General features: G+C 45.5%; 1 protein-coding gene across 1 annotated transcript in view; it reads right to left on the bottom strand.

Annotated features, from left to right (window-relative positions):
* Positions 1-15,329, bottom strand: part of KLHDC8B (kelch domain containing 8B) — an 840,178-nt gene that overhangs the window by 646,881 nt on the left and 177,968 nt on the right. The window contains exon 2 of the mRNA XM_078661833.1: positions 13,986-15,266. Coding sequence (XP_078517959.1) covers positions 13,986-14,376 — 391 coding nt within the window. The 5' untranslated portion in view covers positions 14,377-15,266. The remainder of the gene's footprint in view (positions 1-13,985; positions 15,267-15,329) is intronic.

Raw genomic sequence — 15,329 nt, 5'->3', positions numbered from 1 at the left:
ATGTACTGCCTTGGCACTGGAACCACACATCCCTCTTCTCTCATACAGGAGTTGTGATCCATGCAGGGCTGCAAAGGCTTGATGTAACAGTGTGCATGAATTGTAAGTGAGGAGGTTGGTGCACGTTTTCTAAGTGAGGCGGTTGGTGCATGTTTTGTAAGTGAGGAGGTTGAAGGTTGGTACATGTTTTGTAAGTGAGGTGGTTGGTGCATGTTTTGTAAGTGGGAGGTTGATGCATGATTTTTTAAATGAAGGTTGGTGAATGTTTTGTACGTGAGGAGGTTGGTGCATGTTTTGTAAGTGAAGAGGTTGGTGCATGTTTTGTAAGTGAGGGCTTGGTGCATGTTTTGTAAGTGAGGCAGTTGTTGCATGTTTTGCGAGTGAGGCAGTTGGTGCATGTTTTGTAAGTGAGGCGGTTGGTGCATGTTTTGTGAGTGAGGCGGTTGGAGGTTGGTGCATGTTTTATGAGTGAGGCGGTTGGTGCAAGTTTTGTAAGTGAGGAGGTTGGTGCATGTTTTGTAAGTGAGGAGGTTGGTGCATATTTTGTACAAGAGGAGGTTGGTGCATGTTTTGTAAGTGAAAAGGTTGGAGCATGTTTTGTAAGTGAGGGGTTGGTGCATGTTTTTTAAGTGAAGAGGTTGGTGCATGTTTTGTAAGTGAGGAGGTTGGTGTATGTTTTGTATGTGAGGAGCTTGGTGCATGTGTTGTGAGTGAAGAGGTTGGTGCATGTTTTGTAAGTGAGGCGGTTGGTGCATGTTTTGTATGTGAGGAGCTTGGTGCATGTGTTGTGAGTGAAGAGGTTGGTGCATGTTTTGTAAGTGAGGCGGTTGGCGCATGTTTGTGTAAATGAAGGTTGGTGCATGTTTTGTAAGTGAGGAGGTTGGTGCATGTTTTGTAAGTAAGGTGGTTAGAGGTTGGTGCATGTTTTGTAAGTGAGGAGGTTGAAGGTTGGTACATGTTTTGTAAGTGAGGTGGTTGGTGCATGTTTTGTAAGTGGGAGGTTGATGCATGATTTTTTAAATGAAGGTTGGTGAATGTTTTGTACGTGAGGAGGTTGGTGCATGTTTTGTAAGTGAAGAGGTTGGTGCATGTTTTGTAAGTGAGGGCTTGGTGCATGTTTTGTAAGTGAGGCAGTTGTTGCATGTTTTGCGAGTGAGGCAGTTGGTGCATGTTTTGTAAGTGAGGCGGTTGGTGCATGTTTTGTGAGTGAGGCGGTTGGAGGTTGGTGCATGTTTTATGAGTGAGGCGGTTGGTGCAAGTTTTGTAAGTGAGGAGATTGGTGCATGTATTGTGAGTGAGACAGCTGGTGCATGATTTGTAAGTGCGGCGGTTGGTGCATGTTTTGTAAGTGAGGCGGTTGGTGCACATTTTGTAAGTGAGGAGGATGGTGCATGACCGCTTCCTTGCTACCACCTGCAGTCATCTGCTATCCAATAATCAAAGGCAATCGCACACCTGCATAGTCCAGTAGGTGCATTCACCTGTTTGACTAAAAAGCTTCTGGCGTCCTTAAAACCTATAATCAGTTCAAAAGAGTACTCAACTGTTATTATCTCTCGGCTTTCCCAGTCACTATTTTTAGGTCTCGCCCACGCAGCGCGCAAGAGCTGCTTTGGAGTGACGTCTTGGAATCACTAATGGCTTTTGTGGAAACTCATGCATGTTTTGCACTGTTTCCTATGAGCCCTCGTGCATGTATGGCATTTACCTTGCGGGAGCGAGCAGCGACGCCATCTGTTTGCAATTATCGCGCCTGCCGCTGCTCGCTCCTGTAAGGTAAACACTAGCTTTGTGTGCTTCTGGGGGCTGAGGCATGACGAGCCTGGCACGGCGGCCGCCGAGCGAGTGCAGCTTTCATTGTTTTACTTAAAACGAGACAACACAGACAGCTACAACCTATCTGGACTTCACTCAGCAGCAATAGCAGTTTGAAAGTTAAAAAAAAGGTCACAATAATCAATACTGTCTATTGAAACTTGGTCTAGACTCTACCCATCATTTGGTCGGGTTAGCAGATCCATTCACACACAATATAAACAGCAGCTTCAGGTAAATTGTTGTTATAACACTTTAACCCGAAGCGAGCCCCGAAGTAAATTGTGCGACCACAGGCTCCGTTATGTACAGCCTGAAGTCCGCATCGACGGAGCCTACACCACTCACAAAAGGGGGGCTAGAACCAGCGGGGGAGGGAGCACTTCACCCATCTCAGGCGCTCAACGGACCTGCAGCTTCCGAAGGAGGTGCACACATGTACACATGGGTCGACGTAAAATGATTGCGCCTGTAGATTCCAGTCCGGTCTCGAATGGAACATACATGTCCCTTTATTTGTAGAAATGTCCTTCACACAACCATTATCACCTTTGTTTGTAGCTCTTGAAACTGAGAGGTGCTTTGGTTGACAGGATCTACTCTAACCTGGGGCTGCAGCTGAAGCCCTCCCGAGGTGCAGCTAATTTTCCGAAAGCATTTGAAATCTTTTTCAGGGATTACTTTGTAACTATATATAAGTGAATTTAGTTCAGAAAACTGTTAATCTGAAAACCAAAGTAGCTGTAAACTCAAAGAATCAACAAACCCCTCGCCCTTGAAACGCGTCTTACCAAAGATCATTGTGCCTTGGTTTCATTCATCTTTCAAGTGTTTGTTGTTGCACAAGACCACCTCTGGAGACGCGTTGCACTCTACCTGCATGGTACAACCCCTACACCCCCCAGCTGAAGTGAAGCCCACCAAATGGCGGAGGAAATGTACGAAAAAATACTTGGTGTACCATTAAAGCTACACATTACAATATATTTCATAAGGTGGCGCTAAATGGCTCCATGTCAAACCTGTGTATGCCAGTGGAATTATGCATATCTGTGGCAGCTGCTTTTTTCACATAAGTTATGGATTTGATGCATAATCCATCATCTGCTGCATAATGTGCAGATATCAAGAAAAATTAAAGTTTGTAGCTCAAACGGATCAAAAGTTATTAAAAACGTAGCGATATGGTTGCACACAGCAGAAGCACCTTTTCAACGGTTAAATGATCGTCTTTCAGTCGCTTAGTTTTGTGTTTGCCAAATTGATACTATAGAGGTGAAGTCTTTGCCCAGACAGTATTACCATGTTTAACAAGCATTGGCATAGCCAACAGGTCTCGCCTTTGGGACCTTATAAGTGTTTAGCCATGCAACGGTTGATGTTGTTGCACCAAGGATATTGTGCTGCATAACTAAATACTTATAAGGTCCGAAAAGCGAGACCTATTGGCTATGCCAATGCTTGTTACTTTGTGTGTGAACTTTCAAGGCCAACAAGCCCCCATTTCTGAATCCCTCCATGTCACCACCTCTGAAATGTCGATTGCAACAAATGGCGGCTGCTTCTTCTTTCCACCCAGGAACAGACTGAGGGTCAGTCTTTTGCAGTCCAGGCATGAATGAAGTCTAATATATGGAGTGAAATCAAAGGGAGAGATGTGTGTGTGTGGAGAGGGGTGTCCTGCATCCACAGACTGCAGAACACAGACCGGATATGGATTGGCATTTCCTGAATTGTGTACATTTGACTAAAGTCGGGGGTATCTGCTTCATAATCATTCATCTCTCCCCCTAAGGCCACGTGCTACTCCTGACAGCAGATGCTAAACCCACTGAGGTATCTCACCAGCTCTGGCAGGAGGCCATGTATAGGCCACTAAGTATATAGCCAGGGTTCAACTTTTGGCAGTGCTTCTGTATGTGGTCCATCTGAAAAAGGAGCAGGAGAAATGTTTTTGTTCCTGTTACTGGAACTTCCCTTTCAATTGGTCCATGAAATTGGGGTTACAAGAAAAAGGAATGGAACCCCCATGTGCACCTCTTATATTGCACTCAGTCAATCAATCAATCAATCAATCAGGGGTTTGTTAAAACGCAACTACTCACCCGTAAGGGTCTCAAAGCGCTAGGGGTGGGGGGGTTGCAGGTTCCATTCCATCAAGGAGGGGGTCTGTCGAAGAGCCAGGTTTTGAGGTTTCTTGCGAAGATGGGGAGCAATGTTGTCTGTCTGAGGTGGAGCGGAAGGGCGTTCCATGCTTTGGCCGCGAAGAAGGAGAAGGAGCGGACCCCCGATCTGGTCTTTCTGGTGCGGGGGACCACGGCGTAGGAGAGCTGGGCTGATCGTAGGGTCCTTTGGGGTGCGTGGAATTTGAGTCTGCTGTTCAGGTATGCTGGTCCGGTGCCGTGGAGGGCCTTGTGTGCGTGGGTGAGCATCTTTAAGGTGATTCTCGCCTCGACGGGGAGCCAGTGGAGTGTGCGCAGGTGCTGGGAGATGTGGCAGTGTTTTGGCAGGTTGAGGACCAGTCTTGCGGCGGCGTTCTGGATGTTCTGTAGCTTGCGGATGAGGTTTTTGTTTTTTGTTATTGCACGCCAAGGCATGGCTATGTACTACAAATCATGTGTTCCTGCCATGTGAAATTCACCCGCCAGAGAGTGCCATGGTCAATGGCAGACCCAACCTGAAGCAATTGACAGTGGTTGGACTTACTGCAAGCATTCCTCCCAGCACCCTTTGTGTGTTTGATGTACCACCCTGAGTGGCCGTGGGTATGCCCCAACGTGGGTCCCTTCCTCACTCTGCTACTAGAACCAAGCTATACCCAACCAATCGAGGTTAAACCAGTTCTGGCTGCTTGTGTTCTGGTTCAGGGAGGACCTGGCCTGACAGTCTAGGTTGGACTGTTCCTATTGGTGCAGGAGCAAGACTGATTTGCATATGGCTGGGTCAATCTGAGGTGGCATTGTGAGCAAAAGAACCCTGGGTTGGAATGTTACCCAGAGAAAGTGGCAGCGGTTAGGGTTATTGCACGCCTTCCTCCAATCAGCTTTTGTGCTTCTAATAACAAACTAGGCCCCATATAAGGTGCATATGACAACTGAATTGCATTGTACTTCACTAATGACATTGTAGACAAGGCAGGTGCATGAATGTTTCTAAGTTCATGTTTAAAAATTCTTCTATTTAGAAATGTCTCTCAGTACAGGATTATTATATGATGTTCTTAGGTGAAAAACTCATGTGCATGTTAAAGAAATACATTTACCTGTATTTTAAAAAATATATTTTTATTGCACCATTTACATGCCAAAAATGTTTTCATGTGCAAAACCAACAATTGATGGACAGAATGCAGAACAATGTCATACAGTCACCCCAGTACAGAGATCTGGGCCTAAATCCATCGTTTTTTTGCACTCCACACCACCCCAGGTCAGACATGGCCATATGCAAATCAGCCTTGACCCTGTGCCTCATGGGAACAGTCCAGCCCGCACTGCCAAGCCATGTCTTTCCTGGACCGGAATCAAGCATCCAAGGACCGGTTTCTGGCTATCAGCCGTCTTCAGCCTGGATAGCTTGACTCCAGTGGTGTGGAGAGCCTGGGACTCACGTCTGAGCATACCCAGCCCACTCGGGGCGACAAAGGCAAAAACAACAGGTGATGGACAGAATGTAGAACATTGTCATACATTCACCCCAGTACAGAGATCTGGGCATAAATCCATCGTTTTTTTGCACTCCCAACATTTTTTCATTCCTCGGCTCGTGCACAGTGTCTTAGAGCCAAGCCAGACTCTGGCTTGCCTCTCCCTGTTAATTTGTGTCCTCGCCCACCTCAAGGTGCTGATAAAGGTTCCCACTCTTCCAGCCAGTCCCCCCACACTCCATGGACTACTGCTTTCTTCAGCTGCCTCAATAGAGATTGACAACAGGCAGTAAGTTGGAGCCAGGGACTTGTTCGAATGTCGGGCTGCCGGAGTCTACCTGGCAGTGCTAAGTGAAGGAGGCCCGGGATGTTCCTAGTTCGGACACGTGGGTCACTGTGGGATGTTGCAGTGTGTGTTTTTTACCTCTGCTACTGGGCCCAGGACCCCTATGTGCAGTGCTTAATTTGTGAAACAATAAGTGCCAGGGCCTTCGTCAGGAGGCCACTGCAGCTTGCACCACACATTGCCCCACCCAGCGCTGCTAATGGCAGTACCAACACAGTTACTAATCATTACACTCCTACAAGTGTGACAATTCAGTCTATTTCAAGCTATAAGAATGGCTTGGGGACAGTCAAAAGTAATTTTTAATGTATATTGAATTAATAAACAACTGTTGTTGTGCTCATCTTTAAATTAGACAAACAACGCCACCACGTGGCGAACTTTGCAAACCCCAGTGTTGACAATTAAGTGCCGGCGCAGAGCACCAGAAACCGCCAGCTCAAATTAAGCACTGGCACACAGACAAAATCCAAAGCCCGTGGTTGGGGATGGGGCAGAGATGCTGTCTCCCAAGACTTTTACTGGACGACAGGAAGGGGAAATCTTAGAGAAGCAAGACCCAGAGTGCTGTGCTGTGCCACTCTGTCTGGGCAACAAACGGATAAAACAAATGTGCAATGTACTTTGGGGCCAAATCATGCCACTCACAGGTCGGTCCTGTACAGGAGGGTATGATGCCAGGTAAGGTGCACTGAGAGCTGGGCCCAGAGGCAGCTCTTTGTTATTGCTGTATCCAGCCTGGCAATGGAGTAAACAAGCAACATTGCTGTGGCCCAAGCTGACGCATTTCCATAGCAACCAGCGTCATCTCTCCTCAACCTGGGCTGGCTCATTACTTTTGCCTGCGGTGAGAGCTGTAGCGCCTCTTGAGTCACTGCACATCTCAGGCACTAGCTGATAATGCCTGACGTAGCAGTTTCCTGTCATGAGATGGACACCTGCACTGAAATGCGTTAGTCTAACCCAAGGTGCGTAGCTCTTTGCAGGAGTGGGACCAGGGGGTGGCCACCGAGACTGGGCTAGAAGCCCCTGATTCAAAATACATCTCTGGGCTTCTGGTTTCCACTGTTCTTCCACAGTCCTGGTGCCAGGGTTGGACTGGCCACAGCAGGCACCAGGCATTTCCCCGGTAGGCCGCTAGGGTGGGAGGCGGTTTTGGGCCCCTGGGGCGGCGTTTTTGTTACCGGGGGTCGGCAATATTGATCCCCTGTAACAAAATCGGCCAAAACCAGCCGTCGCAAACTGCTGGGCTGCACTACCCCTCACCCCACGGGGGGCCAGCTGAGCAGTATGCCAGGGCCGGTTTCTGTTCCCAGTCCAGCCCTGCCTGGTGCCAGCAGCCCAGCACATGAAACGAGAGCAGACTAATGAGGCAATGAAAGAGAACAGTCACTGCTGGTGGGTTATTGGGTCCCACCCCACCTTACGGTGCCACCCTACCCTGACTTGCCCTGTGAACCTGTGAAGAGGGCTCACCCAGCCCTGTCTCCTTCACCAGAGTCATCTTGGCACAGCCTTCCAGGCTGGTTATTTCGAGCCCACGTAACCCTTTTGGATGGGGACCACCCAAGTGGCTGCGGCGCCCTGTGTTACGACCCTGGATAGGGTGTGATATGTTGCTGCTTGTTGATGGATATTTTATTAAGAGTTCTGGGGTCCATGGGCTAACTCTATTGTGGGAGCCCCTGTTTGGAACAACTTCGAATTTATTATCCATTTTCAGCTCATTCATAGCCACTAGGCCAGTTTACAGGTTGGGCCACCTTAAATATCAGTGGGGTCCGAGAAACAAGCATATCCGGGGGACCCCAATTTGGACAATCTACCTTTAATTAGGACTAGTGAATATACATCTTGACGATGCAGTTCCCCCTATCAATTTCTGGTTAAGGTAAAAGAACTGCAATTTGCAAACATTGGCGGTTTCTTCGTTACGGTGGGTGAGCGTCACCCCACCCCCCGCACGCTGGGAGCCACACCAAACGTGAAAAATAAAATGGCAATGAAATTATTTCATTTCTATTTTATTTTTCACTGTGGAGCGCCGCAGCCACCAGCCTGCCCCCGAGCCAGGAGACATGGCAGCAGAGCATGCTTGACTGTACGCTCCAAAGTGCGCATGTCAATTCGGCCGGCCGCCTTACACCGGCCAAAGTGACATGCACACTTTGAAGCTTTCCACCCAGCTGTTATAGACAGCTGGGTGGAGAACAAGCACAGACCTCCATGGCCTGAAGCTGCGTTCGGTCAACCCGCGCCATCCAATCCTAGCACTTCTCTCATGCTGGTTAGCAGCATGAAAACAGAGTCTGGATTGGTTAAGGGATCATCCTTTGTGCATCAGACTGCAGAAGAACACCGAGAAGGATGTGGAGGTCGTGGGTAAGTACATTTTAATTTAATTGTATTTATTAGGAACATATAGTGCATGCAAGCCTTGTGATTAAGTTAGTGGTTATGTTTTTTTAGGGGTTTTGGGTGGAGGGGTTGTTTTATGTTTGCCTTTGGAGGGAGGGGTTGGTTGTTTTTCACTTTTACAGGGAGAGGTTGTTTAATTTAGGTTTTTGGGAAGCAGTGCAGCACTTCGCTCGCCCCACTACTTTCTAAGGCTACCAGCCACCCCTGTTTGCAAAAGATATCAACTTACAAGAGCTACAACACAGATCATCAAACACAGGAAAGAGTCTTAAACATCAGTGAACTTAAATACAAGAAAGGTACTAAGGATTCTTCAAGCAGCATTTGTTAGAGTTGGTTGTGGGAAGTACTGTACAGTTTTCTGGGACATTTTATCCTAACTGTGCACATTTTTTGAACATCCACATTTTCTGCACCTTTTTGAGATGTAGTTAGGTGTGTTCAGCACCGATGTCATAGAAACAGGATTTATTAAAGTGAGCTTTGCCGATATAAGAACATTATACAGATTCTAGCTTTGTAAAGAGAAACACCTACTCCAGTTACACAGATCGTAATAGAGACACAGGGCCCGATTCACTGAACTAACTTAAGACAAAATCCTAAACTTACTACTTTTGGTATTCACAGAAGTTAGTATTTTGTCTTAAGTTTGTCTTAAGACAGACTTAAGACAGACTTAAGACAGACTTAAGTTAGGATTTTGTCTTAAGTCTCTCTTAAGTCTGTCTTAAGACAAACTTAAGACAAAATCCTAACTTCTGTGAATCCCAAAAGTAGTAAGTTTAGGATTTTCTCTTAAGTTAGTTCTGTGAATCGGGCCCACAGGCTTCACACAGGGTAGCACACCTGTGATGTAAAGGCGGATGTGCAATCTGTGGGGCACAGAGAACTAAATTCAAGCCTTTAAGCCACCTCGGTGTTTAGACAGGTTGTAGGACAGCAACTCTATTATAATAAATGGGATTCTGTACACCCTGTATAAAGGTCTGTAATGTCTTTATAATTGAAGAAAAAACATCAGAACTAAACTATTATAAGTTATTACAGTCAGGTTCTGACCTCACAGTGCTTGCTGGCAGGTGAAAGGCAGGCCAGGTCACAGAGCATAATTGAAGCAAAGTAAGGAAAGGGAACATTGGTTTACCTTCCTCTGCTCTATTTTAATAGCTCACAGTGACAAGCAGAAATAGGATGTTTTTTGTTTGCAGTATAGTATAGGTTGAAGGCTCAACCCTCACCACATTCAACATTTAATTCCTAGCTTGTAAAATAGTTTATTAGTTGGGAACTCTGTCAACACTCCTTAGGGGTTTGGCCAACTCCCTCTCAAATATAAATAATCTTGCTACAAATAATCTAATTTTCCTGTGTATTCTTTAACGGCATTTGTTGTTCATGAATATAAGGTGTTCTTGTAAAAAACGAAAATCGAGATTTCTCTGTCATGTGTTTTGAGACTTTGTAATCATTGATTTTCGTTTTGTTACCTCGATTTGTAGCCTATATAAAACGAGGTTACAAAAACGGCAATCAATATTAAAAAATTCTTAAAACACTTGACATAGTCATCTTGATTTTGATTTTCTTTTCTTCAACAACACCTAATATTTATGGACAACAACTGTCTTGTAACGAGTAAACAGGAACATTAGACACAGCACCGCAAATGTTTATTTTTTGCACTCCTTAGATAGAGAAAATCTAGAATCTTTCTGCATATTTCCTAACATTCTGAGCTACTGCATTTTTTTTAAACTGACTTGTATTAACCTGTTCCTAATATCTGTTTGCAACAAATATTGAACAGGTTTTTGATGTGCTTAATTTTGCACGAGAGGTTTTATTTTTATTTTTCATGTTTGCAAACATGCTTGCTTTTCCATATGAAAGAACTACGCATTAAGGTTTTAAATATTTTGTGGGAAAGGTGATGGTGTATCTATGCATTATATGCGGGCCACTGGAATTATGCGCCAGGAGAAGGTCAAATTATGTGGCAGGGTTAAAGTAAACTAAGCTGCAAGAAAAGGCAAATTATGCGATATTATGCATCACATTTTGTGATAGTATTACCCCCGTCTTTAGTCATTTTCAAACTTGTTAACACATGTCTAGGCATTAGTTGTACCTCATTAGTTCCATGTTGACACCCAAATATAGCTACAGAAAGGTGACTAATCTACCTTTGCAAATGTCCTTCCATTACGTGGCAACACATGTCACCGTGTTTTAATACATTTTGAAGGATTTGAGCTAGAAACAATTTTTTTGTTAAAACCTGCAGAATTTGCAGCAGATGGTGGATCATTAGGCAATGTGGCAAATCTACAATTATGCCAAAATCGCTCCTGCCTCACAATTGTATATTCCCAGTGGGCCTGATTATATGGGATAAAGTACCCCTTGGTGTACATGATAAGGATATTGCAAGTCATCCCAGAGTTGGATAACCTTACAAAAGACCCCGAACTTCGGCCTTATTCCTCTACATGGTTATGGGACTCCTTGGTGACAATATCCTCACAATATGCGGCAGGGGTACTTTATCCCTTATATCATGCTACAAAGATCTGAGAGACTCCAGCTCAGTCAGCAGTTCTATCCCTTAGGCCACACCTTTATTGCCATTTTATTCTTTAAATGAGCTGAAACATGTTGGTTGTGAGAAGTAGTATATTAAACCGATATATATATATGTCTGTGACACACTTGTCCGTGATTCAATGTTTTACATCTAACATTCAGAATACATATACCAGAAGGCAAAGGAGTGGTATATGAGTTTTCGATGTTGTAATTCACTTTGAAGCTCACGAGTGTTAGAAGTAGCATCTCTGACCCCCCTCCTTATACTCATGAGTTTGACATTATTTGCTGTACATTAACGTTTTCTATAAATGCTATATCAACTTTTTTTTAATGCTGCATGGAGCTAAATACATAACCATGGACCCGATGTAGGTGGCTCATTACCGGTCGGTAAACCCGAAATACGGTCAATTTCAGGCTTACCGACCGGTATTGAGCCATTTCAGATGTAGGGGATGATTCGGTAAATACCGATTCGGTATTTACCGATTCTGTATTTACCGAATCATTATTTACCGATTCGGTATTTACCGAATCATTATTTACCGATTCAGTATTTACCGAATCGGTAAATGGCATGTAGGAAGCACTTTTAACCCCTTCGACGCTCATGACGAGCTGGACTCGTCATGAGGTAGCCTCCTCGCACGCTCATGACGAGCCCAGCTCGTCATGAATAATGGGCTTTACAAATTCTCAGCGTGCGAGCGGAATTCCGCCCGCACGCATGCGGTTAAGAGTGCTTACGTGCTTTAAGGATTCGTTATTTACCACCAACTATTAGTTTGTGGTAAATACCGAATACCTTTGAAAATGCAAATCTGTGCATTTTCAACTGTGCCATGTGGCAGACATACATGCCCTTAGAGCATGTATGTGTGCCACATGTGCACACAAGCACTATTCAGGGGTGCAACAGGGTGTCAATGTGACACCCTGCCACCCTTGAATGTTTGCCTATTTTACCGAATCGGTATTTACCGATTCAGTAATTGACATTCATTCCTATGGGCCTTCGGGCCCATAGGAATGAATGGGAATTACCGAATCGGTAAATACCGATTCGGTAAATACCGAATAGTACCGATTCGGTAATACTTACCGAATTTTTTTCTACATAGCATTTACCGATTCTAAAATACCGAATCGGTAAAATACGGTATTTTAGAATCGGTAAATTTGGATTACCTACATCTGCCCCTATATTTCAACATTTCTTTAACAAACTCCCATTACTCAGTCTCCCCCTTTCTATAAAAGAAAATGCAAACGAAAAGGTTGTGAGAAAGCAGCCTAGTAAATAGCAGCATTGCAGGTCATCAGGGCTGGACTGTCAGAATAAGACAGATGGCTGAGGCAGACAGTTAAGAAGGCTCTATTTGTGGGTGGTGGATGCTTTGCGCCCTGGGCCACAGCCCACTTTGCTCAACCTTAAAGTTTCCAAGTTTGTTGACAGGCTTTGTAAAAAAAAAAGAAAAAAACTTGAGCTGTATATGTCAAACCGTTGAACTAGTCCTGCCATGTGAGGTCTTCTTTGAGATGGAGGGGGCCAGGGGCCAGGCTAGGTGCCTCCCGGAACTGACCTGCTGGCTAGATGTGGCTTAACGGCCAGAGTGGCCGACTTTTATGCTGGGGAACCAGGTTTGAGTCTCAGGGCTGGCTCAAGCATCTTGCGATTTTGGGCAAATCACTCAATCCCCCCCGTGGCTAAAAAAAATAAATAAATGAATATGTCTGTCTGTAATGCAACTGATGCTCATGTAAGGCGCTCTGATATCTTTGTGTATATAAAGCGGCAAAAAAAAAACAACTCTGAAATTTGTAAGGGTGTATGACTGACTCTGTCCCAGCACGGCCAGCCTTTTGTAAGGCAGCAGCCCAAGGGAAACACTTGAGTTTCCAACAGCTGTTTGTAGAGTGTCTTATGCATTTGCACTTTCATGGCAATGTGACTTTCTTTTGAATATTTCTTAGATCACAGCGGAAATAGACAAACAAGGCAACAAACTCTCACTGCGCCATTGTGTCTTCTGCAGCAACAACACCAACGTCATCTGTCCCGCATGAAACCCAAAGGAATTGACCTTACAAGACATGACCTCAGAGAAATCCCAGCACAGAGACTCGTCCAAGCCCCCTTATCCCAGTGCTTAATTTGTAAATTAATAAGTACCCGGGCTCTCATCAGGAGGCCACTGCAGTTTACACGACACATTGCCCCTTCCATGCTGCCACTAATAGTAAAAAATACAACTACTAACCATCACACTCCTACAAGTGTGACAATTCTGACTATTTGAGGCCCCCAAAGCTATAGTATTGGCTTGGGCAGCAGGCAATAGTCATTTTTTATGTATATTGAATTAATAATTAACTGTTGTTGTGGTAATCTTCAAATTAGCCAGACAGCGCCACCTTGTGGCAGACTGTCACAAGCGCCAGTGTTGACAATAAAGTGCTGATGCCAGCACCGAAAACCACTGGCTTAAATTAAGCACTGCCTTTCCACTTGAAAAATGTTAGACTTACAAAATATTCTACAGAAGAGCCTCGAATAGAACCTGAGTATCAAGTTTATAAATGAGTCAACACAGAGTCTACATTTAAATATCTCTGGGAGGTGTGGTTTGCGTGAGCTGGTGTTTAAACACTCTCTGTACTGCCATGTTCATTGTTTTCAGGGTACAATAAAATAGAGAGTGTAGGGTCTTTCCCTAGAGCAGCACATGAAAATGTTCTGACATTTAAATCACGAACCACCACTCTCAATGGAGCAGCACTGGCTCGTCTCAGCAGGAGACTAACACTTCTACCACTACAGTACCAGCAGCACTTCTTGAACGCACTTGAGTCATCCTGCTGGACAGCACTGGTTCTTCTCAAAGAAACATCAGCACTTTCACTGGGGCAGCAGTGCTTAATTTGAGCCAGTGGATTCTGGTGTTCGGTACAACCACTTGATTCTCAACACCGACACCTATTACAGTCATCCACATGGTACTGGCACATAATAGACACATCAGCAGGATTCTTTCATTATTGCCATGCCAACCAGAAGCTGGTGCCATGAAAGTGTCTGCACTTCTTGTTTTCCATTCCAGTCACTTACTGCTGAGATTCAACGTTCAGTGCAGAACAGGGCACATGTGTTGAACATAAGGCTCTTACCTCTCTCAATCGCGGTGATGCCCATGGACGGCTGCCCAAGCTCCGCTTTCCTCTCCCACCTGCCCTCGTCTGTGTTGTAAATGTCGACCGAAGCCAGGGGGCTCTGCTCTGAATCCATGCCTCCTATGATCATGACTTGCTTCCCCACTGCGATGGCAGCTGCTCCAGCCCTGGCCATGGGCAACGGCGGTAGAGTCATCCACTTCTGAGAATCCACATCCAACAACTCCACTGTGTCAAGGGGCAGGCCGGTCCTGCTGCAGCCCCCCAGCACAAAGAGATGGCCGTCCTGGAAGGCGGGCGTGCAGTAAACACGACAGGTGGGCATCGGGGGGAACACCTCCCAGAAAAAGGACCTGGTGGTGCTGGTGGCCATGATAGACACCGGCATGGTAGGGTCAGGATAAACGACTCCCTAAGATAGCCCGGCCGAGCCACAGCGACATAATCCAGTCTGGGGTGCCAGGCTGCTATCTCTTGCTGGAGGAAGTGGTGTCCACAACGCCTGTTGGCTCTGTACAATCCGATCTTTAGACAGTGGATGGTAGTTTCAGATCATTTTTTGATTGAATCTTTATTGTGTCACCTAAACATGAGCATCTGGGGTATGTTTTACCTGAGTGTAATCCCACATCGAAGGCTCCGCAGCCTCGCAGCGGTGCTTCTGAATTTCATGGGCACCTTTGTTTTGAAACGTTTCTTCTAGGCCTTCTTCAGGACATGGCCATCAGACCAAAGAAGATTGTTTCACAGAAAAAGATCCAACATCACCAAACAAAACCTTCTTTACTGTACCATGAGGAGAGGGCACGCGTCATACATAAATTCATTATTTATATTAATGGAGAAATATTCCTGGCAACCCACTCAGGTGATGCAGGGAACACACCAAGGAACTTCTCTGGGCCAGTGAGGACGTGGTCAATCCTGCTTATTCCATTCACCATGGGCTGCCTACCCTCCTGGGTGGTGTTGAAATGTTTCTGTGAAAAAGCAGTTTACTTAGCAGCAAGCAGTCAGCTTTGAGTGGGATCTGCACAGGTCCTGAATAGCAACGCACAGCGATCCTTTACTGTCCTTATGGCTTTGTTAGATGCTCTTGTGTTCGCCCGGATGGGGGAGGATCTATTGGTACACGTCATTCTGACCAAGGATGGTCAGTGGGCCTTCCCTCTGCCCTTGAGTCATGAGGTAGGCAAGATAAGCAAGTCTGTCTGCCAGCATCTTCTGCAGGGTGGGGCGTGCTCTTCATCTTCTCACATCCTCTGGTTCCTCAGTTCCCTGTGAAACAAGATGAGACACAACATGTTAGAAGCCTTAACAGGAATAAAATGTCCATAGGCA

This window comes from Lissotriton helveticus, chromosome 9 (assembly GCF_964261635.1).
Source record: "Lissotriton helveticus chromosome 9, aLisHel1.1, whole genome shotgun sequence".
Classification (NCBI taxonomy): Eukaryota; Metazoa; Chordata; class Amphibia; order Caudata; family Salamandridae; genus Lissotriton; species Lissotriton helveticus.
Note: the sequence above shows the minus strand (reverse complement) of the source record. Positions and strands in the feature narration are given on the sequence as shown.